The sequence below is a fragment of the Botryllus schlosseri genome, chromosome 6 (assembly GCF_051294905.1).
Source record: "Botryllus schlosseri isolate E-star chromosome 6, Bs_hap1, whole genome shotgun sequence".
Classification (NCBI taxonomy): Eukaryota; Metazoa; Chordata; class Ascidiacea; order Stolidobranchia; family Styelidae; genus Botryllus; species Botryllus schlosseri.
The window spans coordinates 3,886,074-3,912,331 of record NC_137241.1 but is presented as its reverse complement, the minus strand read 5'-3'; the positions used below and the strand labels follow the sequence as shown (position 1 = coordinate 3,912,331).

General features: G+C 41.3%; 5 protein-coding genes across 6 annotated transcripts in view; 1 reads left to right on the top strand and 4 right to left on the bottom strand.

The window, feature by feature from the left end:
- Positions 1–1,500: 1,500 nt before the first annotated feature.
- The window catches only part of LOC145440948 (uncharacterized), a 46,929-nt gene continuing 22,171 nt past the window's right edge, over positions 1,501–26,258 (bottom strand). The window contains exon 2 of the mRNA XM_080318737.1: positions 1,501–2,306. Within this exon, the coding sequence (XP_080174863.1) occupies positions 1,745–2,251 (507 nt within the window). The 5' untranslated portion in view covers positions 2,252–2,306 and the 3' untranslated portion in view covers positions 1,501–1,744. The remainder of the gene's footprint in view (positions 2,307–26,258) is intronic.
- Positions 10,815–26,258, bottom strand: part of LOC145440920 (E3 ubiquitin-protein ligase RNF123-like) — a 53,434-nt gene continuing 37,990 nt past the window's right edge. For both annotated transcript variants that reach the window (XM_080318693.1, XM_080318695.1), the window contains 4 exons: positions 13,014–13,198; positions 12,301–12,392; positions 11,142–11,227; positions 10,815–11,023 (listed from right to left, as the gene is read on the bottom strand). In XM_080318693.1, the coding sequence (XP_080174819.1) occupies positions 10,921–11,023; positions 11,142–11,227; positions 12,301–12,392; positions 13,014–13,198 (466 nt within the window). In that variant the 3' untranslated portion in view covers positions 10,815–10,920. The remainder of the gene's footprint in view (positions 11,024–11,141; positions 11,228–12,300; positions 12,393–13,013; positions 13,199–26,258) is intronic.
- LOC145440947 (uncharacterized) lies at positions 15,783–18,648 on the top strand. The gene is made up of 3 exons (XM_080318736.1): positions 15,783–16,983; positions 17,043–17,203; positions 17,916–18,648. Exons 2-3 carry the CDS (start codon positions 17,116–17,118, stop codon positions 18,500–18,502), a joined length of 675 nt encoding a protein of 224 aa, XP_080174862.1. The 5' UTR covers positions 15,783–16,983; positions 17,043–17,115; the 3' UTR covers positions 18,503–18,648.
- LOC145441601 (uncharacterized) lies at positions 20,816–26,041 on the bottom strand. The gene is made up of 6 exons (XM_080319504.1): positions 25,778–26,041; positions 25,604–25,714; positions 25,196–25,330; positions 22,868–23,092; positions 22,330–22,440; positions 20,816–20,969 (listed from the first exon to the last, which is right to left on the bottom strand). The coding sequence occupies exons 1-6, from the start codon at positions 25,988–25,990 to the stop codon at positions 20,826–20,828; spliced, it is 939 nt and encodes a 312-aa protein (XP_080175630.1). The 5' UTR covers positions 25,991–26,041; the 3' UTR covers positions 20,816–20,825.
- Positions 23,488–25,182, bottom strand: LOC145440954 (microsomal glutathione S-transferase 1-like). The gene is made up of 3 exons (XM_080318745.1): positions 23,908–25,182; positions 23,723–23,833; positions 23,488–23,662 (listed from the first exon to the last, which is right to left on the bottom strand). Exons 1-3 carry the CDS (start codon positions 24,106–24,108, stop codon positions 23,525–23,527), a joined length of 450 nt encoding a protein of 149 aa, XP_080174871.1. The 5' UTR covers positions 24,109–25,182; the 3' UTR covers positions 23,488–23,524.

Genomic DNA, 26,258 nt, shown 5'->3' with positions numbered 1-26,258 from the left:
ACGGTGTGTTCGGAGTCTGAGTATTGCTACATTGATATTGAGCAGAGTGTACAACGGGTTTCTATACTCGCTACCGAAACCACAAACAACAACAAGATATGCAGCAGTAGCAAGCGCCTTAATCGTACGGTAAATATATGAAGTCAAGATTGACCCCGTACGCCCGTTCGATTTTTTTACATCAGAAGACGATATGAATGTCATTGATTGGTTGAATAAGCATCATTCGCTGACTACGTATATATCGCTCGTGATGTTGTGTGATTGCGGGTCAAGCTCACAGCAGAGAGTCACTAAATATTCACAAACGGAAAGCTGGTTATTCCGAGAAAATTTTTGCAACAAAACAAGTAAAACTTTTAAGGTTGTCGAGGTGCATGGTGCATGCTCGTTTAGCGTTGATTTTTTATGCTGCCAGCACCATGCATGAAGTGACCCGCAGTTGAAATGCAATAAGTTTGAGTCAAAGATCTTATAATGGAGTGAAAATTACAATTTACCAAAAGGTTCACAGTGCAGAACCTACCAAGGTTCTGTTGTGAACGCGAACCTCTAAATTTCCGAGGTTCACACACAGAACGCGAACGTGAACCTCACGTTCATACCATCCCTAATAATTGGTGGTTTCTTCTCAAAATTTATTCACGGGCTCCTTGTATTGGTTTATTAGCAATTTTTATCAGTTCATTACACCACGAAAATGCCATACAAAAAGAGAAAGGAAGATGTCGAAGCGACTTGGAGTAGTCTTTTGAATCAGACATCCAACTTGGCCTATTTAGGCGATGTAAAGAGGAGGCATGCACACTGAACGAAAAGTCAAAGAAGATAGTATCGAAAAAAGCAAGCGACAAAAAATGGTGTGGCATGTCATGGAAGACGAGATCGATAGGCCAGGTATCTTGAGGATGGAACAGTATTTATTTAGTAGTAATTGCTGGTATTTCGACTTGAATGTGGACATGCATGATAGAGCTATGATCTTTTCGGTCGAACATATGATATTTGGACGACGTGGACGCGCGTATGTTGTTCTCCTGCGCTTTTGAGTCCGAGGTAATGAAGTCATCGAAATATTCGGGGCAATGACCGCACTGGAACTGAAACAAAGTTGGTGTGGCCCGTACGAAGCGTTCCTGCTCGAAACCTAGGTCAGTTGACGTTGGTCAAGTTGCAAGCTTGTAACTTAGTCGCTCTACCACAGCTCCGTACATATATACAATTCACCTACGATTTATCTCGCTATTTTGATTGCATTTAATTTTTTCGTTATTTTGTTGCCCAACTTTCCGCTGTTCAGCCCGTAACAGTTCAGTGTTCAACTTCTTTATAAAACGAGAATCAACTTATTACTGCATAGCTTTTGCACTCCATCAATAAAGTTGACCGAATGAACATTGTAGCACATAGAATCTTATCACTGTGTGTTATATTTCGATTGCGATTCTAATTCAATAAAACTGTCTGCCTGTATATCATCATTCCCTGATCACCATCTCATGCTACAAAAATCAATTTTTTTGACAGGACAAACCCACTCAGAGGCAGACACAGTTAGAAAATAGACAGGAATATTTGGTCTCGGCCGTCAAGCAACAAAGAAAGTCAAACGGTAAAGAAGTACGAAGCGGTGCATGCTGACGTCGTGAATGCGAATTTAAATTGCAAAATGCAATCAACGAGAACTGAAACTTCATGGAAATGAAGCAGCATATACTGCGGCCATGATGCGAACGGAGAATCATCAGTACAAGCTAGTTTTCTTCATTATCCGTAAAAATTCCGCTTCATTGATCTCTCCGTCTCCATCACGGTCAGCTTCGTCAATCATCTCTTGTAATTCTTCATCAGTGAGGTTTTCCCCTAATTCTTTCGCTACTCGTTTCAAGTTTTTGAACGAGATTTTACCGGTTTCGTCATCGTCAAAAAGCCGGAACGCTTTCAAAATCTCTTCCTTCGAGTCCTTTTCGCTCATTTTTTGCGTCATCATTTGCAGGAACTCGTTGAAGTCGATCATGCCGGCGCCGTCCTTGTCCACCTCGGAAATCATTTTCTTGATTTCTTCCTTCTTCGGTTCGAAGCCGAGCGCACGCATCGCGACTTTGAGCTCTTTTACGTCGATATTTCCGGATCCGTCAGCATCGAATAAATCAAAGGCTTCGCGAATCTCTTGCTTCTGTTCTTCCGTTAATTCGGCGCGGGCTCCGCCTTTTCTCTTTTGGCCGACGGTCTTTTTGTAACTGCTCGCCATCGCTAAAGGGCGTTGCTGTGTTGGAAAACGTCGACTCGCTAGTGTAAATAAGAAACTGGAAGATATCTTATGCATGTTATCGATATTGTTCATACAGGTATTGCCTTGCGAGAGATTTGTATGATATTGGATGTGGTGTTGATCAATTATTCATTATCTCTGCGCGCTGTGAAACTATTTCACACACGAGTACACTACGCACAAACCTCTCGCTAGACGCAACAAAATATCAAGGTTGGTTTTTTCATTTAGTAAATTTAATTTTTTCCGATAGCAACACTTTACACAGGCATTGAAATAAACTCTAGTATCAATTTTAATGATTCAAGTAGTGAGGAAAGTCAAGTAGAGAGCAAAGGCCATCTGAATTGAAACACTTTTTGCGCTTACAATAAATAATTTGTAAAATATATTATTGCTTCGTTCTTGTATCACAACAAAAGGGCTTCGCATATTCATAAAAGCAACATTTCTTTAAAAAATTGGACCAGCCTGCCACGTAGTCACAGTAAATTATGTCATTTTATGGTGCCAACATACCAAATCATGTATAATCAAGTTTAGCAGCCATGACATCTTGTTTGTAGTCAACAGTTGTAGGCCTATATAAAGGTATCTGCAGGTTTTCAGATTTTCCTCCGTAAGCATGACATAATGAGAGTGAGACTAAAAACTCAACTCAAATATAAATACTTGACTTGAAATTGAATTACTTGGGTACCTGTACTCCCGAGTGGAATTGGTGGCAAACGTCACGCGCAACTTTTCATTTAATTCTTCAATTATTCTATGGAAGAAACCCTTCTGTCACGCGCAACTTATTGACGAAAACAACCACTGATTACAGTCTGGCATGTACTGAATTTTGTCTAGCCCTAGTAAAAAGGCGTGTAGAATGGTTGTATGGATGCATTGAATGTTGAATCAGTAGTAGTAGGCTATAATAATTTCAGAGAACTTATTTCAGTTAGTATGCAATGCGATGTTCACTCTTATTATATGTTCTCCCTTGTTATATCAGCAGAAAACTAGTTATCTATTATCCGGCATCAATTAAATAAATAAAATGGGCTGTAAGCAGGTATTTGTGTGGACTAATACCTTGACATAGGTAGCAGAACTTATAAAACAACACAACTCCAGGAATATACCATAGCTGTAGGGTTACAATGGTGCAAGATTGACGTGAGGAAGGGCATTTCTTTGTGATGCAAGGGGTAGGGGAGGTGTATCTAAAATGGCACAGCAAAGTAGAGATCCCAATAGGCCAGGAAGGTTGGTGTGAGTGTGATTACATTGCATGTCAAAGACAGTCAGTCGTGACATGCAAAATAAGGTCAACTACCATAATGATAGGGCTGGGGGTTAGCGTGTTTAGGGTAGGGGCTGAGGGTCCTTAGGGTTGTGATTAGCGTACTTTGGGCTCACGAGGGGTTAGTCCGTCCAAATTACCCAACTGTAACCCTCAACCCTAATGACGAAAGTAGGCCTATATGCAACACTGTGCTTTTGGTTCTTGCCTACATGCCAGATGGGAAACAGTGTTTTTGACAGGCTTACAGCAATAACTTGCGTGCCACAGAAGGGCTTCTTGCTCTGAATAATTAACGGTAAATCAGCAGAAAATTGCATGTGAAGTTACCAACAATTCCTCTCTGACCTTTATGGAACACGGAATTTTGCTTATGAAACCAAGGATAAACTAAACTTAAACCTTGTAGCATAACTACGTCCTAGGAAAGAACCCAGCAGTTCGCTTGTTTGGAATCGGTGTCCTGTGCTCACACTATATTTTATTTTTTAATTATTTTTTATTAAATTACTTCAACTTGGAAAATCATTGGTGCTCACCTGATATATCAGGCAAAAAGGCCAGCGATTCCAATCAGGCCAGTTCGCAAAGTGCACCGACCCTATGATAATGATAGCAAACCTTCCGACTTTCTAATTGCAACATGGGTATTGGACTGGTGCCTTATCATCCCTTGCCTATGCAATGCGGTGTTCATTCTATACGCAAGACACCAATCCTCCTCAGTCAATCACCTCAACATTTAGTATTCGAATTAAATATGTTACAACCCACAGTCCGTACAATATACGCCATACGGTATTCATTCGGTACGGAATGGTAGCAGTTCGTATAGGTGAACACAAGTACAAGACGATTGGATTGAATTAAATTAAACTTACTTCCCTATAGTCAAACACACACACACGGAATTTAGTTCGGTACCAATGCCAGCGATATCGGACCGCACAATGTGACAGTACTGCAACCGCAACACAGAATCTACAAATAGCCCATAATCCAATTTGCTGAATTGACCCGGACATGTGATCATCAGGATCTTAACGACAAAATTAATCGCTACGGGCTATCACAAATAAATCCATACGTAGGCAAATGGTCTTCTGATCGAGAATCTAAGTTTCCGCTCATTTTCATTTTCCTGACAACAAATAAAACCGTTGGTAACGAAAATTTTGATTGGATATCGTTACCTTTGACCCCACCATATATGGCTCAACTGCGTCGCTGCAGTGCGGTGTCACACAACTTCAGATTATCCGCGACCACCTCTAAATTTGGTAAGGTGATTACTAGAGAAAAAATTCAACACCTTCGCCCATACCTACTCACGGCAATCATTCCACATTCTTTGGATAACCTTAGATTGAAAACATGTCTATTACATTGTTGGGATCAAGTCACTACCTTCGAGTCACGAGTCATCTCCAGTCATTGCACATTTTGACTCGAGTCAAGTCAAGTCAATCGATTTTCAAAGGTGACTCGAGTCAAGTCAAGTCACTCGTTTTTTGGAGGTGACTCGAGTCAAGTCAAGAGTCAAGTCACAATTCAAGTCAAATTGAATTTTCGAAGTATGAGTGATCATTCAAATTCATTATATTTTACTAGCTATGTTAAAGAGATCAATTGGTCATTTATCTTGAATCAAATAACGAATATAAAGTTATATATACATGCAAAAATGCGTTATATCGCTCACGCACACGTCGAACTGCTAATAAAATACGTCAGTAACTGAATAGCTACATCAGGGGTGTCAAACATACGACCCGACAAATGATTTCATTAGGCCCGCGAAGAAATTCTGAGTATATGTTGAAATTGCGTGATTTTATCCAACACATTTCTCGAATTTGTAGTAAGAAATATTACTAATAAATATTCCTTCAAGATAGCAAATTCCGAGTATGTTCATAGGCCACATTATAACCACCCGACAGCGGAGTTGTGATTGTAGCCATCGTCTGGAAAAAGTCGCTGACATTGACACCCAATTCCGAGAATGCGAAAAAGTGCATATATTGAGTGATGAGTTAGTAACATTTTGGAATCATTTGACTGGTGCGGCCCGCGAGTGATCTGAATATTTGAATTCAACCCGCGACGTCAGTTGAGTTTGACAACTCAGAGCTACATGCTACATTCTCTTATGATCAGCCAAAATAGAGGATCGAATACGAAGCCTTGAGAAGATGAGAGAAATTGATATCGTACAATATACACTAGCAATCTATCTATTCTATACACATCCGTGAGGATATAAATGCATAAAATATATTTGTTCGATTTAAATCATACAAGTTGGTAAAGGTGAGCGCCGTGCAATGTAAGGACAGAACCGTCCAATAAACAGCGATACGTTGCTATTAAATTAATCTGCTACTACGACAATGCAAGCTGTGATCATTTCGTTTGCGGTTAGTGTATCTGTGATGTAACAAAACAATGTAGGATCAGTGATATGTACAATCAGTGAATGACTGGTTGCTCTCACAAGTTACAACGGCATATCGTGAATAATCCGAACATGCACAAAATACATTGATTTAGTCGACACCGTTTACTTGATGACTTGAAATTGAGTCGAAAATTTTGCTCCGAGTCACGAGTCAATCCACATTTTTGAAGCGCCGAGTCAAGTCAAGTCATTTTTGCAAAGTGACTCGAGTCAAGTCAAGTCATTCGAAAAAGTTGACTCGAGTCAAGTCAAGTCATGACTCGAGTCATCCCAACACTGGTCTATCATAGTTGATTGAGTCCCTGAAGTAGCAAAGTAGCGTAACCTGGTAGATTGTAGGTAATTGCTGCGTTATACTCAACTTGGACGTCAACTTCTTGTAAGTTCTTGAACCAAGAGATTGCTCGATACAGAATTTATTCGTAGACGTTTGCGGTGTAGCGTAATATGAGTCTATAGTTTGATACGAGATAGACTCGATAGTTGTGCAGTCTCTCGGAACAAGAGAGTGGCTTCGTGCAATATTGCGTAATTAGTAGTTTATATAGCATGCACATTGCACACTGTGTAGTACGTGATATATTTATAATAAGCTCCATGCTCATTATTGGTTGGGTGTTAACTTAAACCCTTAAGTTGCCGAGCAATTGCACTATAAACCGTTATGCCAACTCCAAGTTGTTTCGACACCTTCCTATCTTTTCATTGTATCGCAGTCTTGTGATGTTTTTGAAACGATGAAAATATTAATAAACCTGATTGATTGATGCCAAATCCAATAACCTACACAGTCATCACCAGAGCTGGTCATTAACGAAGTACTTTACTTGTGGTACTTACTCAAGTAAATCTGATTTCCACTACTTCTACTTCTACTTCGTAAAATTTTTGATCTACTTACAAACTTCTCGCTATTTTCAGTTTGTCAAGTAGAAGTAGTGTAATCCTCTAATCCAATGGTTCCCAACGTGGGATATTTGGCGGTCTATAGGGGGGCGAAAATAACGAAAGGGGCGATAGGGGGGGGGGGCGAAAACGGACGAAGCAGCCGAAAATAACGAAGGGGGCGATAGAGAGCGATGGCGCGTTGAAACGGCTATATTGGAGTCAGTCGAAAAAATGACCTTTTCTTTTAGTCAACTCCCGAAAATTTGCTGTAAAAGTGGAATTTCGAGGTCGAGCCAAAAAGTTGACCTTTTTTTAGTCAACTCGACAGTGATTAGAGTTTGCATGTCCATTTTTCGGTTCGGTTCGGGGCGATAATCGGTTTAGAGCCTGAAAAGGGGGCGAGTCGAAAAAGGTTGGGAAATAGGGATGGTGCGAACCCCTGAAAGGTTCATGTTTGTGTGAACGCTAACCTTTTTGAAAGGTTCTGTGTGAACGCGAACGTGAACCTTGTGACGTTACATGACGACATATTGCTAATTCCAACCCTACATTTCAGTGAAGTGATATACAAAATACCTAGCGACGACTCGAGCCACATATTGCCACAATTTTGAAGTACATGCTGACTTTTCAAACGTCACCAAATGTATCAACTGAAGCAATCGAATGTTATATTAATTTCATAAAATCAATCTTCCGTCGCTTTGCCACAATTTCGACGAGGACTTGCAACTGCAAGGGAATATAAGCCGGGCCGGACAATATATTCGGCATCTGACTTTCTACATCGACAGTGAGCAGATTGTAAAACGGGTTTCAATACTTGCTACTGAGATTACCCCATAAACAAGTTATACAGTAGCCTAGCTAACACCCCAATCCCACAGATTTGGTTTGTATTACACAATAAACATATTCAAATCAAGATCGATCCCATACGCCTGTTGGATTTTTTTTACATTAGACAACGACGTAGGCCCATTTTTTATCACAATTACAATGATTGGTTGAATAAGCATTATTCGCTGACTACATACTGGTTGAATAAGCATCATTCGCTGACTACATACATGTAGTGCATCTCGTTCTTGATGTCGTGTGATTGCGGTTCAATCTCACAGCAGCGAGTCACTAAATATTCATAAATGGAAAACTGAATATTTCTAGCAAACCAAAGCAAGCAAAATTTTTGGCAATGTGCATGCTCTTTAGTGTTGAGTTTTTATGCTGCCAGTGCCGGGCAGAGAGTGGTCCAAAGTTGAAATGCAAAGACTTTAAACCAAAGATGTTATAATGACGCGAAAATTGTAATATATGAAAAGGGTTCACAGTGCAGAACCTACCAAGGTTCGTTTGTGAACGTGAACCTCTAAATTTATGAGGTTCACACACAGAACGCGAACGTGATGAACCTCACGTTCGCACTATCCCTGGTTGAGAACCACTGCTCTAACCAGAAAGATAGCCTGACGAATTTTGGGGCTGTTTTCGCGGAGTACCATAACATTTGATCTTTGTAAAAGTTAAGTGAAGACCAGAATTTTCGTCGCGCTTCGTTCACGCTACATATATGAAGTGACAAATATGTTTTCACGAATGTATCGGTGAATATACTTTAGGTAGCGGGTTGTGTGGTTCCGTTCACGCCGGATTGTCGCCCATATCAAATATTTCATCATAGTAGCCTAAATATGGCCCATACGTTTTAAACAACCGTTTCACAATCTAGCAATTCATATCGTAATCTAGCAGCCCATGGCGTGTGTCCTAATCTGGAAAAGTGCGGACTCAGCTCCGACTTTTTTGTGCGTTAGACCCGCTTTAGCAGAACACCGTTCAAACTTTCTGGACAAGACATGAAATATATTTTCCGCTTTTTGGAAGTAGTATTGGTATTTCTCTTTCAATTCCCAGTATCATACTTCAAGTTCAAGTTCTAATTAGTTTCAATTTTTTTTCTGGGGATCATGCATGATGAAGTATAAACGGTAGTAGTAAAAAAGTATAAAAGTAGTAATGCCTCTATTTTCCGAAAATATGGCTTCACTATATGACATTTTTACGATCTGATAAATTTTTATTAGCGTATACTAATCGCTCAAAGTGTTAACACCGCATCCGATACAATTTCTCCGTATTGCTCTTCGACTAAACTACGGGCCTTATAATATGGGGGCGGGCGACATGTCATGATATGCTCTAAGACGGGGTGTTCGAGTAAACCAAGGATTAGTATCGCATTTTCATATCAACACTATCATTTGCATCACATGATGCGGACGAATGGTTATGCTGTCAAAAAATTGATACTCCCTGGGATGCATGATTAAGAATCAAGCTCTCTACACCTTCCACATTGCTCAATTTACAGCTTTCGACCGTCCATGCGAACGAATTACGACCGTTTTCGCAACTACTTATCAGAAACCCACCCTGGCCTACGCGCAGTAACCGACCCTCTCTCCCGCGCACGTGCGAAGTTCTCGTCATAAGACATATTTTGAGCAGATATTATCACACCTTGACTGCGCAATGCGCATTCCTCGAGGCTCGATGTAGTGTCTTAGGACCAAGCAAGAAAGACATGCTCTGGAACTCCGCGCTGTAGGACCACAGTCACCAGACATGATATCTGTCCCTGGAATGTGTACAAAGGATGCACGACCAGAGAATACCTTTACACGATGTATGCGATATCTCAATATATGCACAATGATATCTGCACAAACTTCTGAATCTGTAACGTTTGGAGACCCCGATTCACAGTTCCCACACGGTAATAGCAGTTTAATTCACAGAGCATAGTTTTACAGCGAACCTGTTGAAGTGTTCGGTGTTCACTGTTCAATGCTCAATTGCTCATTGTTCATAAGGGCTGTTCAAAAATAACTTTTTTCCCGGATTCCAGCCATTCACTGATTAAATTGTCATGTTACCTTAAAATGCGCTGCACACCAAATTTGGTTCAATTTTAACAAGTATAAGACTCCGCAGATCCAATTAAAATTTTTAATTTATCGGAGAAAATTAAAATAAATTAATTTTTTTTCTTCCGTCATCCTCATGAAATTGTTGAGCTGTCTTCAAAGACCATGCAAAACAAATTTGAGTCAATTCCAACCAGTAAAAGCGGACTTATTTGAGTTTTTCGTTGTTAATTCTCGGATTACCCACCGATCAAGGATAGCATACATAACAATATATCTATAGTTTTATGTCAGCCTGCAACAATAGCAACAAAGTCAATTAGTCAATACCCGAAACAAGCGAAAAACTTCGACAAGCCATTGCCAGTGCTTTGCCATTACGAACAACTTTTAAACAAGTGACAGGTCCACGTTGTTCACAAACTTTTGCAAAGTTCATGTATCAGCTCCACAGCAGTCACTGTCTCGCATAATTCAACTACCTCACCTCTGAATCAAAAGCCCACAAACTACCACGTGATCAGGACGGATCACAAGAAAACGCATCGCTCTATCTGCTCTACTGGACAACTATCTGACAGCCCTCAACCGTTTCCAGTCCGCATTCAAGTCGAAATACAAGCAATTTTTACTTCACGAATGCTAGTTAGCCCTCAAGATTACCGTCCTCGATCTGACATCAACCTGGCCTAATAACGCATGTTATCCCGTATTTCTTTCCATTCAGTGTACACTGTGCAATGTGCATGCCTGTTGTTAACATCGCCTAGTTGGGTGTATGATTTCAAGGAATACTCCAATTCCTTCGGAGACCTTCCTATCTTTTCATTGCATCGCAGTCTCGTGGTTGAAACGATGAAAGCGGTAATAAAGTGATACTGAACGCTCCCAGCGAACTGAAACAGCAGCAAGCGACCGCGCACGATTTAAGGTAAACTGAACACCTCGCCAAAAAGCACACGTAACAAGTAAATAAATCAACAAATCCTCTAATGTCCGACGAAATTAAGTGTTATAAATTCAGAGAAACGGTTGACTATTAATACTGCAAACAGAATCCCGCAGCTTCGCAACGGAAGGCTCAGGCATTCTTCGCGACCTTCACCCCCGGTATAAATGCCTCGACATTTGCCTTGCAGTAGAAACACTCTCTTGAGTTCATTAGCTGATGACGTATACACGCTCTGGAAGGAAATGAATACCGTGAGCCAAGGCGGGAGTACCAGACCAGACTTGGACGAATGGAGAGTTCTAGTTGTCTAAGTAGACGGATTAGACTGAAATGAACTCGCGGATACTCACTTGCAGGAAGTGTGTCCGCAAGGTATGAACGTGACGGATAGTTCGTTTGCGTAGCATATCGGGCACAAGTTGTCCTCATCCATGGGCTGTAATTGCACGAAAATCGTTGGCTATCAAACATAATCGCGGCGAGTGACTTATAAAAGTAACGTGTAGAATTGCTGAAGAGTCAATACACGCCAATACGCTTGGATAGCAGCGGAATTCGCGAAATAACTATCGAAGCATACATATATTCATATCGAAACACCATTGTTGATATACACTTTTATTTTCCATTCTCTACTAGTTGCTGACGATAACCCCCGACGGGTGTCAGCCGAAAATATTCGGGTTTATCTCCCCGCGAATATATTATTCAACTGTGCACCGTAAGTTCAGTGCTACCAAGAGAATCTTTAGGCGATGGTGGCGGTGCGTAATTCGTACAAACGAAACACGTCAAATGTAAGGGACCCTTATATAGAGTTACCATACGTCCTCCTTTCGGAGGATTAGCCCTCCTTCTTCACGTTTTTGAAAATGTCCTCCGAGGACGCCTAAATGTCCTCCTACTTGGCAATTCGACCTGCTTTACAGCTTTTAGAGCTGAGATAGTGGATGGATTCGAGCGAAAATGGGCATAAATGACGTTAAATAGGAAATTCGTGGTTCGAATGAAAGTGACGACCTTTTTTTTAGGCAACTAATCAGAATATCGTTGAAAATTTACCATTTTTTCCGGATTTTACTCCAGTATTCTAAGTTCAAAAATTTTGAAAAAGTGTTTTCCTTTCCCGATTCCAAAATATAGTAACCTTATACAATGGAATAGTGCATTCATATTGAAATATGAATTTACTGTTCAACGATACAAAAATAGAGGCGTCTTTCCGTGAGGATAAAATAAATCGAAAATGGCCATCACCTTTCAAGTCGAAAAACACAAATTTTGACATCAATCGAATTGGTTTCAAGTAAGGATTAGATTTTTGCTCGGTTTGTGATGGGAATTAGCGCGACGTGTCATTGCTAATTGTGATTTGTATATTAAACTTTGAAATATATCTACACCATCGTCCACATAGGATATGCGCGCGACGTTTTGTAGAACGTCACCAAGACACGCTGCAACACAACACAGTACGTCACAGGCATATATAAACGGAATAGCCATTACCTCCTCATCCGCGTCTGTCGACTTGGACAGCTTATGAATGCGCAGGACCGTTTCCATAGCTTCCTGGTATTCTTTTTCAGAAACTTCTTCGCCTGAAACAACAGGGATAGGACATTTGCATTTTTGTCCTCGATGTTTGTGCGGAGCATGATGCACACACACACGATCTGTGCAAATGCATACCACGAGTGCATGATGTGGTTATGCCGCTGGACAAGGAAGGCGCAGAAATAGCCTTGTAAGGCTATGCAAGTCTTGCTCCACCCCTCAATGCTAACCCGGAAATGTCGAGCGGTCAAACATACTCAAGGGGATGACCTACTTGTACTATTTACTCAACTTTTTCTGTGTGTAAGCTACTTCAAATTCTACATAAAGTTTAGTTATATCAAATTACTTTTTCGAGTTCGGATTTTGTAAAGTATATAGTCGTAATGGTATGAAATTATCATATAGCAACTGGGATAAATAGCTTCTGTACCCCGGTATATGAATTTCTTTTCGAAAATTGTACCTATTTGTAGTGCCATTAATCGATTACAGTAGTATTTTCCCGGAGAAGCTATAACTTTAAGATTTCCACCCCAGAGTCCCGGGTCCAGAGGATAAAATAGCGCGAATGAGATAAATCTGGTTTTCCCGGATCAAGATGCCCGGACGTAGCAACTCAATCGCGTATTTACAGAGCTTTTCAGGATTCGCAGTGAACTTACGATTTTTCAGAGAGAACCCTTCCGTCGTCATATTTCTGGGCTTTAAGACGGCGCTGGACGTGCTCGGCTTGTCCTCGAAAAGCGTCTGAGATATGTCCGAGAAAGGATCATCGCTGATCAGCGCTCCGATAGCTTCGATGTTAAAACCTGAGTCTTTTAACAGGACAGATGTGGCGCGTTTCGTCCTGAAACAGGAAAAAGTTTGAGAATCAATCGGCGTTAAGGTCATGAACGCATCGTAAATAATGCAGCAGTAACTCTAAACTCCTCAGCTGAGTATCTGTGACTGACTGCGCTACTACACGAATCGTTAAGTAACCTCATATCGTGAAAGCTGCACCGAAATCAACACTGGTAGAGTATGTTGCTTCAGTCAGTCTCAGGGGTTCCGCTGGAAATCAAGACCGCATACACAACTCATCATACATATGATTCGTGATAACACGCCCGTCTGGACCGTCATTGGCTGCAGGCTATTAGGCACGATCAGCATTCCAATTGTGAATAGTGGTACGTCGTGCGCATTGGCGTACGCAGGGGAGGTTGAGATTCGTTGGGCCGATTATATCTCCAATATCTATAAGCTCATTTGCAATTCAGCAAATCGTATCACGCTGTTGCGTTTCGACGGAACAATACGATGTCACTTGCTAATGTGAAGCCTCGCATTTCAAATTAGTATCTGAAATGGAACAGTAGAAGCCAAACTGATTTGCAATGAATATTCAATATACTGTTTTCGATTTGCGTGAAATCGCAATGGTTTCGTTCTTCTAACACTCTGTTTATGTACAGTTCAATCTGTGCACCAGCAATCTACAGTGCGGTGATGTATTGGCTATTTAGTTTGATTTTCGTTTTTAGGGTTCCTCGAAGCCTTACAGATCAGCGTAAGGTTCCCTAGGTTACTGAAGGTTAAGAGCCAATGCATCATCGGAACCGTCAATAAGCAATTACCGAGTCATTACAGTCTTATGTTCCCATTACGCTTCTCGGCTATGCTGTTTTCTTCACGCTCGGTCAAGTTCAACGCAACGCGTAGTCATACGCACGTACGCAGATCTACTTACTAATAGGTCGCGTATCATATTCGCGAATTGATATCGCTACGTAGCGTGTTTTGTATTGAAATACGGCTCTTCAAAGGAGCGCGGAAGAATGACAGAATCGCGAAGCACAGTAAGAAAAGTCGCGGCGCAAACAGATCAGGCTCTAGATAAGATAAAGTCTGCGTAGAACGGAGTTATTTGAGATTTTAGAAGAGGATAATCACGATCAATTGATCATTCAAGTGCGCGATCGCGCTGAAAGGACAGACGATTAATTTTTGTGCGTCAACGAGAAGGCAGTGTTTTTCTATTCGCCAAAAAGCATAATTCGACCTAGATAAGTGAGCTTTGCTGAAGATTGACTTATCAGGAAAAGACGCTACATTTCACAATAAGATGTTTAGTATACCTATCACGACTGTAGATGATACAGGAACCTCTCAAAACTATTTCCGCAAGTCGAAACGCGTTCTAAATGTAAATGACTGTACTTAACGTAGCTACGACACTCTTACAAAGCGTACAGGTGTCAGGCGTACGTTCAGGTTCTGATTGCGTGTATTGCATCGCGAAATCTTGATGCGACTGAATAATATACTCGTATTGAAATAAACCCGAATATTTTAGGCTGACACTAGTCAGGATAAACCATCAGCTACTAGTAGAGAATTGGAAAGAACATTGTATATATCAACAATCGTATGGCGAGTGTCAGCCGAAAATATTCGGGTATATTTCAATATGAATATATTATTCAATTGTATATTGAAGTTCTGTACCTCAAGAAGCTCTTGAAAGCCTGCTACTTCATGCAAATCTTGAATTCATCAACAGATACCTTTATGCCAGTAGGATATGGTTATTATATTGATGGAACGCACGCGATCGTTTGCACATTGTTAGCTATATGTTCATTGCATCTCGTATAGCGTATCGTATATTATATGTGTCTCGAGCGTATGAAATCGCAACAGCAATAGTTTTACATCAAATTGCAGAGGATATGATTAATTGTTTATATATGTTCCATTTAAGTGTGGAGAGTAACTGCGCATTGTCACCCTACGCGAATCACTAGGATCCCCCCTCCTCCCCCCGGCAGCGGCCATACAGTTTCGATCAGGTGGTAGTGAATCGAGATGGTAGTTAATCGAAAAGTCAATACCGCAAATAGGCGCCCGAGACGTTGCTAAATTATTAATCGAAAGAATATCATATTTCGTTGGACAGGGATTTAGTGCCGCCGACGACGCGGCGTTGACGCTTTTGTATCAAGCGTGAAAGCCGTCGAGCACTTTATGGTTTAGCGAGATTTCGTATGTCGGAGGTATGGGGTAGTCGAGTCGAATATCGATAGTTGCAGGAAAGGAATCGCACACAAATAGAACGGGATCGTCCAAACTTGGATTAATTAGCGAAATGTCGCTTATCTAATCTAATTAGCGAAATGTTTCTATGTTCTCATTATGATTAAATTTCTAGTTCTGTAAATGCTACGGGGTGTCAAGTACTGTATGGTGATAAACGAGCTAAGCTTCCCGTATAGACATTTGCAACTCTCATGCACATGCTTTTGAGAATGAACTATCTTTTGCTCTCAACTTGATTAAATGTTGAAGTTCTCGCGGATCTAAACAAATTTGGAAAAAAAATTGTGTATCTATAATTTTAATTCTAATAAATAATTTTCGTTAAAATGCTACATGAGAACTGTATAGTGCGAAGCGAGCCAAGATTTCTCCACAGACATTTGACATGAACTGAGTTTTATTTCATTTTTCAGTTTTTGCGAATTAATTCAGCTCCGGTAATTCTGATTTCAATCTAATTTGTAAAAAACCGCGTAGCTATGATTATAATTCTACTCTGATTTGAAAAAAAATGTGCGGCTATGAATCTTAATTCCTATATAATTTGGATGGGCTGAACACTTTCTATTCGTACCAAGTTTGGTATCATCTGACTGAGACGACAATATCTTGAAGATGGTATTATATTGTCAGTTTTGACATCTATTATATACACGAGCGACCCCTGTCCTGTAATATATAGTGGGAGTGGAACAGCTGGCCATGGTTTCACCTCTGATCACCGATATTTTACGTCCACCATATAACGTGCGGTAAAGATGCGCTTTGTAACCGTGATTCGGTTGGGTTTATTTATATTTGATGAGCAAAACTTCGAACCGCGTTCACTGTCCACCCGACACTGACGCGATTTTACGAGGGACCAATGGAGTCATCCGCTAATAAGTCAAGATATCGAGTGTATCATGATCATACTGCCCCGTGGAGGTTGGAATCCCCAGTGTGACATTGATACACTAGCGATATGACGTCATGCATTAGTGAATCGTGTAATTGTAACACAGGGTCAAGCTTGTACGCCATTGTGGGCGTAAAACACATAAACTTCCCGGCAGCCGTCATATTGCAAATGTTAGGAAGTTTGGCGTAGATATATGAGCAATGCGAGCATGCGGCGTTTTAGCAAGTGAATTTAACTTGGAGTTAGGTTGAAGGGTTAGTTTGGGGATTAGAAAGTCACAAGCTTGAGTGTCGCATGCTCCAATGTCGTTTTTTCATTGTGCCGCACGCTCAAAGGTCAAGCAACCACAATGAGCATCCTCTCACATTCAAACGAAAACAGGGCTCGGTCTTTGTCCGTCCGTAGTAACTCGATTCCGCAACGCATTTAACGCGACGGAAAGCAACTCCAGCCCATGTAAACGTAGGTCAGTTCTAGATTTCAAGGAAGCAACGATGTTACTATTCGCAGCCACCGTTTTCTCCATAAATGATTCAGTAAACGGGCCTTCACGGGTTTTACCACGAAAAAAAGCGCTCCATATGGTCGACTTGGTCGTGCGACGAATGACATCGATCATTTCACAGTGGAGCAGGACGTAGCATAACATCGTATCATACTCATATCATTAGTCATGGTAAGTGGGTTCAACTGCACTGTGTCCTTTTAGATATGTTGAATCGCATAGATATATTTGTAAAGAATTGATGCTGGAATACCTGAAGGTGAGGAATGAAGTATAAATGAATCCTACAATTGAGCCAGTTGGTGATGTTACGACTCAAGATCAGGGAACGACGATAGGGAATCACTTGGACAATTTCCATCCAGGTAAACCAGATGTTGATTTGTGTCATGTTTCAACAGCACAGAATCAGTCCGCTAGATTTCGTTGACTTTATTGGTTTAAAAGTTATTTATTACACCAGCTGCACGGGAAAACGTGAAATGGACAGCAATAAACACAATGCACGCGACTGGTGTCACCTCGGTATCATTAACATTCATACTGCAACAAAATATGCATGCACATTGCACATGTACTGGACAATTTGCATTGAGCAGAGACAGCTGTTCCCGACCGTTACAGTTATCAATCATTTTTGAGCACCGATATAGCACTGATGAAGCGATGTGGATTGTGGAATAAGCAGTAAGCACCCTTACTCAAGGTCGGAGTCATGAATTTACCGTAATCGCGCATAACAATACCATCTTGACCGCCTCTCTGGCTGGACGAAATTTATATCGACACCAACTCCCTACGGGGCAAACGAAAATGTACACCGATCGACAATTAGGTTGTATTGGAAACAAACGTGTTTCTGAAAAGAGTTGAGCTTTAATATATCCCAATTTCTGTTGGCGACGAAAGCAAATCATATAGGCTAGCTCCGAATTAAGTCGCTGTTGCTTAGAGAGCGTTGATAGCCAAAGTTATAAGGCCGATGTACCATCCTATGTACTTGAAGAGCTTCTTGGAGGTACTATAATTTACAAATGCATATTCTGTGTCAGTATGTGATCCAGTTTTACCTTACAGGTCTGACCACGTTGGTTAGCTTCACCGTCACCATACTGCTTATCACCATCTACCTATACTACGAAGATCTGCTGCAGTTTCTGAAGAAAAAATGCACCAAGAGGCGCCCGGTAGCTGACGGCGTGGTTGACAACGCCGCTAAAAACGGCGTGAACGTCCCGGGCACTAGCGCAACACTATCGAATGCTTCCTTAGAGCCGGCGGTGGCTTGCGAGTGCGGTCAGGTCCACATATTAAGGAAATGCCTTAACGAAAAGCAGCTGCAGCCGTACCAAACACTATTCTGCCACTTAATATCGAGGGAAGAGAAGGAAATGAAATACGGTGCTGTCGTGAGCACATTCGCCAAAGATCACCAACAGGAATTGCCTCAAAGCTCGCGACTACGCGAAGATCGTACTTGGACTGAGTCAAACAGTACAGAGTCAATATCCGATACAGGGGTACATCAGACGACCAGCAACGTGCGATATACTAACAATGCTAACCCAGGAAACAGTTTCCAACAAGGAAGTCACAATGATTCCACAGTAGCTTTCTTAACTAGTAAAGAAATTTATCAAGCTGACAATTGCACGGAAGTGTGATGTGAACCAACGGTGATGATTCAATCGAACTCTACTCATCTGGCTCTTTGCGTTTTGAGTTGTGATCAACTTCTTGCCTTATAGTTCAAACTTTCGTACATAGAACTATTTCAGCCGTTATGTTGGATTACATAAAATGCAAAATCTCGGCGGCTTCAGTTTTAGATATGATCAGTGTGTGCATCATCGCGTGATGCGGTCGTAAGCCGAGAAAAATAGATGTCAGCTTCGGATCATTTGCGAATTACTGTCTACGATTTACAGGTCAAGCAGTTTGGGGCTGATTGACGGCATTATCGTTCGCTTCCTATGAACCTTTATACTTGTAGAGCAGCGTAAAAGCAATATGCCTAATATGGCACGGATGAAAACAGTAAGGACGACAAGATTAAATTATTACCAACGAAAAAGGAATTGTGCATCTAGTTGTGAAAACAGAGGTTGGAGCTTTACACAATAGATCCCTATTATATATATATTCTACCCATAAGAAATAGAATAAAAGCAGCTGATATGTTAACTTACACCACCAAGCCATACTACGTACAATGTGTGGGTTTACGGTGACGCGCGGACTGGACATGAAATTGGATATAATTTGGGAGCACGTAGAGAAAATAGCAGTATTCAGCAGCAATATGGTAGCGCCTCCCCTACGATTCATAGCCCTACAAGTCAGAGAAGTTGTTCAGATTCAACCGATCCCATTACAAATACTTTAGCCAAGATTTCATAGTTGTTCCATAAACACATTAATATCTGATCGACTAAATTATTCGCGTTGTTAATCAGAGAAGACGTAACGTATAAATAAGTAATACACTTTCCTGTCCATCTCATGAAATCTCCCTTCAATAAACACACGAATACCCTCAATTATTGAACAGGACGGATGGTAAATTGAAAAACCGCAAGTTTATATCAAGACGAACTTGAGAACCCATCGTAAATAATATATCTTGTTGACGGCGGCGCTTGCAACAGGCACATCAGCGTCGAATTAAATCGTGTGATTCCCCGCGCCGACTTGATCCGTCAACACTCAACAGTCATTAACGCGCGATTAAACTATGACCGCCATCCAGCGCAGCAGCAAGCAAACAATTAGGATTACATATGGGACGAACCGATTAGCCCAAATACTAAGGTATATGTTACATCAACGTTGCAGTTCCCAATGACCACGGTCGTAACCAAGTCACAAGGTTCCGAGTCACAATTCAATTTGACTTTTATAGTTTTGACTCGAGTCATTTTCACTTCACTACCAAGGCAAGTCCGAGTCCAAGGCCTCTGGAACGGGTTGAGACCCGAATCATAGTGTTGAGACTCGAGTACAAGTCAGAGTTCATTGTTGATTATTGAGTTCAAGACGGGAACGACTAACTTCTGTGAAACTCTTGGGTGATACCGAAGGCTTCACATTATAATACATTCATTTTCTCATTCTGAGCATGTTTAATTGTTTATTCAAAGAGATAAAATATGGCTTATGCGCCTATTCTTCCAGTATCGGTCCTGATACACGAGAATGAAATCATGTAATAAAGAATGCCTATAGTCATAAACTTTGTCGAGCTGTGCGCAATGAATCGAATACAAGTCGAGTCAATACGAAAATTGACTCAAGTCGAGTCGAGTCAGCGAAAAATTGCGACTCGAATCGAGTCATTACAACCCTGTCGATGGCCCGCATAGTAATAATTTACGCACGCAGAAAAGGCCGTTACTGTATGCTAGTCGGACTTCTGGCCTAATTATAGTGACTACTATTTCCTTCCATGCTCATAAATGAACAGTGAACACACTCACAAGTTCAAACAGTATACCATTAACAACAGTCAATTACAACGTGAATACTAATAGATTACAGAGATATTCGAGCATTTTAGATATAGGTAATATGCATAGCATAGGGGAGAGAGTGAGAGTGGTGACGATAAGCGCCTACCAAGCAGTCGGATCCGGTTCGATTCCCGTCGGAGGTTCATTTGGGCTCCTCTTCTCCCGCTGTTGCCGTTCTTACAGCGAAAAAAAAGCCCAGAAAAAAGACCCGAAAAAAAAGAAAGCACTCACAAGGAATGGAATGAACTAGTAGAAAGGGCCGCGGCTTCAAAAAGATCACCATCGAAAAAGAACTGTGACATCGGGCACTCTAGGCCAAGGTGGATGTTTGAGTAAAGGATCGCCACTGATGCGTGTCGTTCGACATCCTCCTATCCGTTCGTTACATTGCATTGTGTCTTATCGCCTTGTACATTGTGTGTAGCTTGTCGAGATGAAAATTATAACCCAATGTATTGTATTGTAGCAAGACAGCAAGCTACTGCACAAAGCCTTGTACTATTGTGACGAATCCGAAATACAAATTGATTCCCAGTCCGACAGCAAAGCTCAGTGCGCGTGCCGGTTGTGGTATCCTCGCCAGATAGATCACAGTGTGCGCAAATCGTACAGCGACAAAGACCTGCGTAGTGCACACAGCCGTAGCAGCGTTTATAATTGAAACAGTACGTAGCAGACTTGGACAACTCGATAATTCTAGTTGACTGATTAAACTAATTAGGTCGAAATGTCGGTAATCTAATTTGGTTTTCCTGAAAATTCTAGAGGAGAACTGTGTAGTGCGAAACGAGATAAGCTTGCTTTACAGACTTTTGCTATTCTCATGCTTACGTGAATGAATTCTGATTTGATATGATGTGAACTTCATTAAATTTCCAGGTTTTCGCAAATTCAGTAATTCTTATTCAAATCAAATTTGGAAAATACTATGTAGCTATAAGTCTAATTTGGAAAACTGTATAGCTATCTAATTTCGAAAGTTGAAAATTTTAAAGTTGTCCAAGTCTGGTACGGAGGTCCTGGTTACTAGGGATGGTGTGAACGTGAGGTTCACGTTCGCGTTCTGTGTGTGAACCTCGGAAATTTAGAGGTTCACGTTCACAAACGAACCTTGATAGGTTCTGCACTGTGAACCTTTGTCATATATTACAATTTTCCCTTCATTATAACATCTTTGGTTGAAATTTATTGCATTTCAACTGCGGGTAACTCTATGCATGGCGCTGTCCACATGAAAAAATCAAATACTGGACGAGCATGCACCTTGACAATGGCCAAAAGTTTGCTCGAATATGTAGTGACTCTCTGCAGTGAGCTTGACCCGCAATCAATCTCACAACATCACAGCGAAACAGCGAAATACACTACATGTAGGTAGTTAGCGAATGATGCTTATTCAACCAATTAGTGAAATTGATATCGTTGTCTGAGGTAAAAAAATCTACAGACGTACGGGGTCAATCTTGATTTCATACGTCTATTGTATAATGAAAACCAAATCCGTGCGATCGGAGTGTTGGCTACTACTGTCTAACTTGTTATTGGGTTTATATCGGTAGCAAGTCTACAAACCCGTTTTACAATCTGCAGAATCAACGTAGCATTACTCAAACGCCGAATACATTGTCCGGTCTAACCTAGACCGTAACCTTATATTCCCTTGCAAGTCCTCGTACAAATTGTTGGCAAAGCGGCGGAAGATATTGATTTTATGGGATCATATGGTTGCCCCAGTTGATACATTTGGCGACATTTAAAATGGTAATATTTACTTCAGCATTGTGGCATTGTGTGGCCCTAGTTGTCGCTAGGTATCTTGTACATTAATATAGGCTATCACTTCACCGAAATGTAGGTTTGGAATCAGCAATATGACGTCATGAGGTTCACGTTCGCGTTCACACAGAACCTTTCCAGAAGGTTCGCGTTCACACGAACCTGAACCTTTTAGAGGTTCACACCATCCCTACTGGTTACGCTACCTTTATAAGGACCCCGGCGGTGAGGGGATCTGGGTTTGTGGAAAGGTAAAACGGAGTCACGATGAAGAACGGTACCAAGTTCTCCAAATCGTTGAGATGCGCCGACCTCGCCTGTGATAAACTGCACCATCAATTCTCAGTGTTTTTATCAATAGTAACGCTGTATTCCGGTATCCGTCTCAGACTACCGGTATATGTACATCAGGGCTGTTCAAAAATAACTTTTCATCTGTTTTCAACGGTTGGTCGATAAAAATTGTTTGGTTGCTTAAAATACTGCTGTCTGTCACTCGTCAGGGTTAATCGTCAGCAACTAGTAGAGAATTGGAAATTGTACATCAACCATCGAATCACAAAATATGACGTCAATTTCAAACATTTTGCTGACGGTTCTGACGAGTGTCCGCCAAAAATATTCTGATTACAATGAATATACTATGCAACTGTATATTTCACTTCTATACGCCCAAGAAACTCTCCAGTAAATTTGAAAAGAAGTTATTTGTGAACAACCCTAACATGCATTCAGAACACCCACCCTTTCAACGTGCGGTTCTGTCCTAGTCAAATACTGTCGCCTTTCTGCGTTGTCACGAGCCAGAAATTTAGCGTCCTCGCTCTTAAACGACTTGAACACGAAGCGAAAAATCGCAGTTATAGGCGACATCAGCATCAACTTCACCACGAGCATTCCTCCATATCGCAAAAAATCCACGTACGCCTCGTTGTCGAAAGTGAACACCGACATGGTCGTAAAATATAGCTAATCTGAAGTGTCGCGCCGACTTTGTCGAGCGCCTCAGCTATATCAGTCATCAAGCACCGCAAATTCGCGCAGTCATCAAGATAGTGATATTTGTGTAATAAATTAGGTGTCGTAAAGCAAACACGACATCTCGCTGCGCCTAAACTTTGGGTTATCTGTTTGATATGCGAGGCATAGTCGGAGAGAATCTTCAAAAGCATTGTTATCTCTCTCCCCGAATTTAATTGCGATTGCGTATGCGGCAGATCGGTGAATGGATAATTGGAAATCGATAACTCCAAGTGCGGCTTTCTTACGTCACAATATCATCGAAATGAAAAATATACAAATGTCACCCTCAAAGGTCATGTCGCGATTGCCTTCACGAGCTCACTCGATACCAAAAGATTTAAGTTAAGACGTAATGGTGGTTTATTAACAAAATCGCTGTCACCAAACTGCACGGACGATATGCATAGCCATATATACGTTCACGATTATTCCCGGCACATAGGTTAAACGGCGTATAGTCTGTCGGAATCTCTTCAGATACGCGACGGTGTGGATGACCCTCGTAAAGGCGAACACCTGACAGAATAGTCACTTCATAACACTAGCGTCGGAAAAGTTTCTGAGCAGACAACACACCTTGAACAGATAAGTGGCCATGCCAAGGTCTGGCTTCGTGGCGACGTAGAGAAAAGACAGCAGAATAAACGGGACTATGTTCTCCAAGTCGTTCAAATGCGCCGCCCTAAACTGAGCAACATCCTTATTTTAATCTGATCATTCTCAACTGAAGGCAAAATAACTCGCAAGTAGCATGGACCTACCCGCTCAAGTCTTGGCCTGAAGTGCTTCGATTTATCTCGGATTTTGGTGCCCGTGACCGATTCCTCGACTGTTATTCCGGACGCAAAATACCGGCATATTGTAATAATCGGTGTCATAAGCACTAGTTTTAGTAAGGCAAGGCCTCCGTACTTGAGGAAAGCGGTAAAAACCTGGTCGTCGAGCGAATAAACGGCCGACATCCTAACATTGAAAGCGAAAATCTACTAAAATCGATGAAGAAGTCATCTTTGTTTACAACAGCACGCGGGAACTATGAAGTTCATTATTAGCGCATAATCGAATCTTTTTGTTACTTATTGCAATATCTCGAATCTGCATAATCTCATTCTAAGGTTGCAGACATACAGCATTGGCATATTTTAACGACAACTTTCAAGACCTTGGCGTTTTTGTAAATAGAAAGGTTATTCAATTTGCTTCCGAGATTAGCATGAATTTTGTTGAAAGCAGTTTTAGCAGGATAGCTATTTACTTCAGGACGAATGTGACTTCTCATAAATATACAAACGAAACTGAAAACTTTCGGCTGACACTCGTCAAGGGTTATCATCAGCAACTAGTAGACAATTTGAGGAACCATTGTATATCAACAACCGTGCCACCAAATATGAAGTCACCAGCATGAAATTTCGACTAATCGCGGCTAAGATATAGTTCAAGATAAATGTACTATTTATCTACTATTTTACACGAACTCCTTCTGTAGGCACAGGGTTGGTTGGGGTATTTTGATAAAAGTCGACTCCAAGGCACCCAAGTAAAAGTGTGAACGGCCTCTCCTCTCTATTTAATTGTATATTGGAGTTCTGCACCTCCAAGAAGCTCTTATAAACATACGAGGTCAGACACTACTGGTTGGAAGCTAGTAGAATTCCAGTTTGAATATAGGATTTAAGGCGCAAATATATGTTTTTGAGATTTGTATCTTTTTAAGGCATTTATTTTGATGCAGGAAGGACTATGGGGTATTGGAGGACCATGTCTAAAAACCCAAAACAACGGGTGTGCCTGAATTTCTGCAATAATACGTGGGACCAACGCGTAAAGCAGCTATACAATATACATTGATACATGACAATATAAAATGCCATTTCGTAAATTTTGACAGAGATTCTGGCATATATTCTGTACGAAGAGCTGGTCATGGCCTGGTCACCCTGCCTCATTCCCACAAAGACGGAGCACTGTCGTTAAAAAACAACCAGCCGACTAGAAGGAAGCAGTATATTTGCTGCGAGATATTTTTTCGGAAACACATTCCCTTCAAAACGAGTACTTGATAAGTTGCACTATCATATACAAATTGATGATCAGCCCGGCAATAAAACCCAGTCCCCTGGCGGGCTGCGGCACTTTCCCGACGTACGCGATGGTGTGTACGTAACGAGCAACCGTGAATACCTGGAAGGCAACCCGTGATTGTTGGTAAGTCATTACCAAGTGTGACCGATAGGGTTGTTTAAAAATAAATATTTCCATCACTGAGTAGAATTAAAGAGTGTTCTCTCCAATTTTACTTTGAACCTGGTGAAATTGTTGGGTTGTCTACAAAACGATGCATGGCAAATTTGGCTGAATTCCAACCGGTTGAAGCGTAGTTCTTTTATCAAATACCCATTAAATTTGAAAAAGTTATTTCCGAACAACCCTATAGTGAAGCATCACACAGCCAACCTTGAACAGCAGAGTAGCCGTGGCTGCGTCTGGATTGGTCGCGATGTACATTATGGCAATGATAAAGAATGGCAGTATGTTCTCCAAGTCGTTCAGGTGTGCAGCTCTGACCTATGACGCACGCAGTACGCTTGTGGTTATTCACGACAAAAACATTGGTGCGACGAATCTTACCCTTTCTACATAAGCATCCTTGCCCATCACCCTTTTGATCTTGTCTTCATCGTTGCCAACTAACCCAACTGCGTCCTCTCTCGAAGCTACTGCGCCTTTTAGATACCGCGTAAGCCCCGTGAGGGGGCTCATCAGCACTGTCTTTGCCATTAACACTCCCCCATATTTAATCAAGGCAGCGAAGGCTGGGTTATCAGGAGAAAGAGCAGACATTTCGCTTGTAGGTTACCGGCGGAATGGGTGAATTTGCACGATTAACGCGTGCGGACACGGCGTAAAGGTAAATCAGTAACCGCGTCGATGGCTGTGTTTGTCTTTGTATATTCACGTTAGCAACCACGGCCGTTTCGCAAGAAAAGTAACGATGTGTCAACATCGCATCGAGAACTGACAGATTTGCTATTACAAGTATGATGTTTCGACCACAGCAAAGTCCCAGATTCTGTGCTGCTGATTACATGTGATAAATCATATCGCTCCA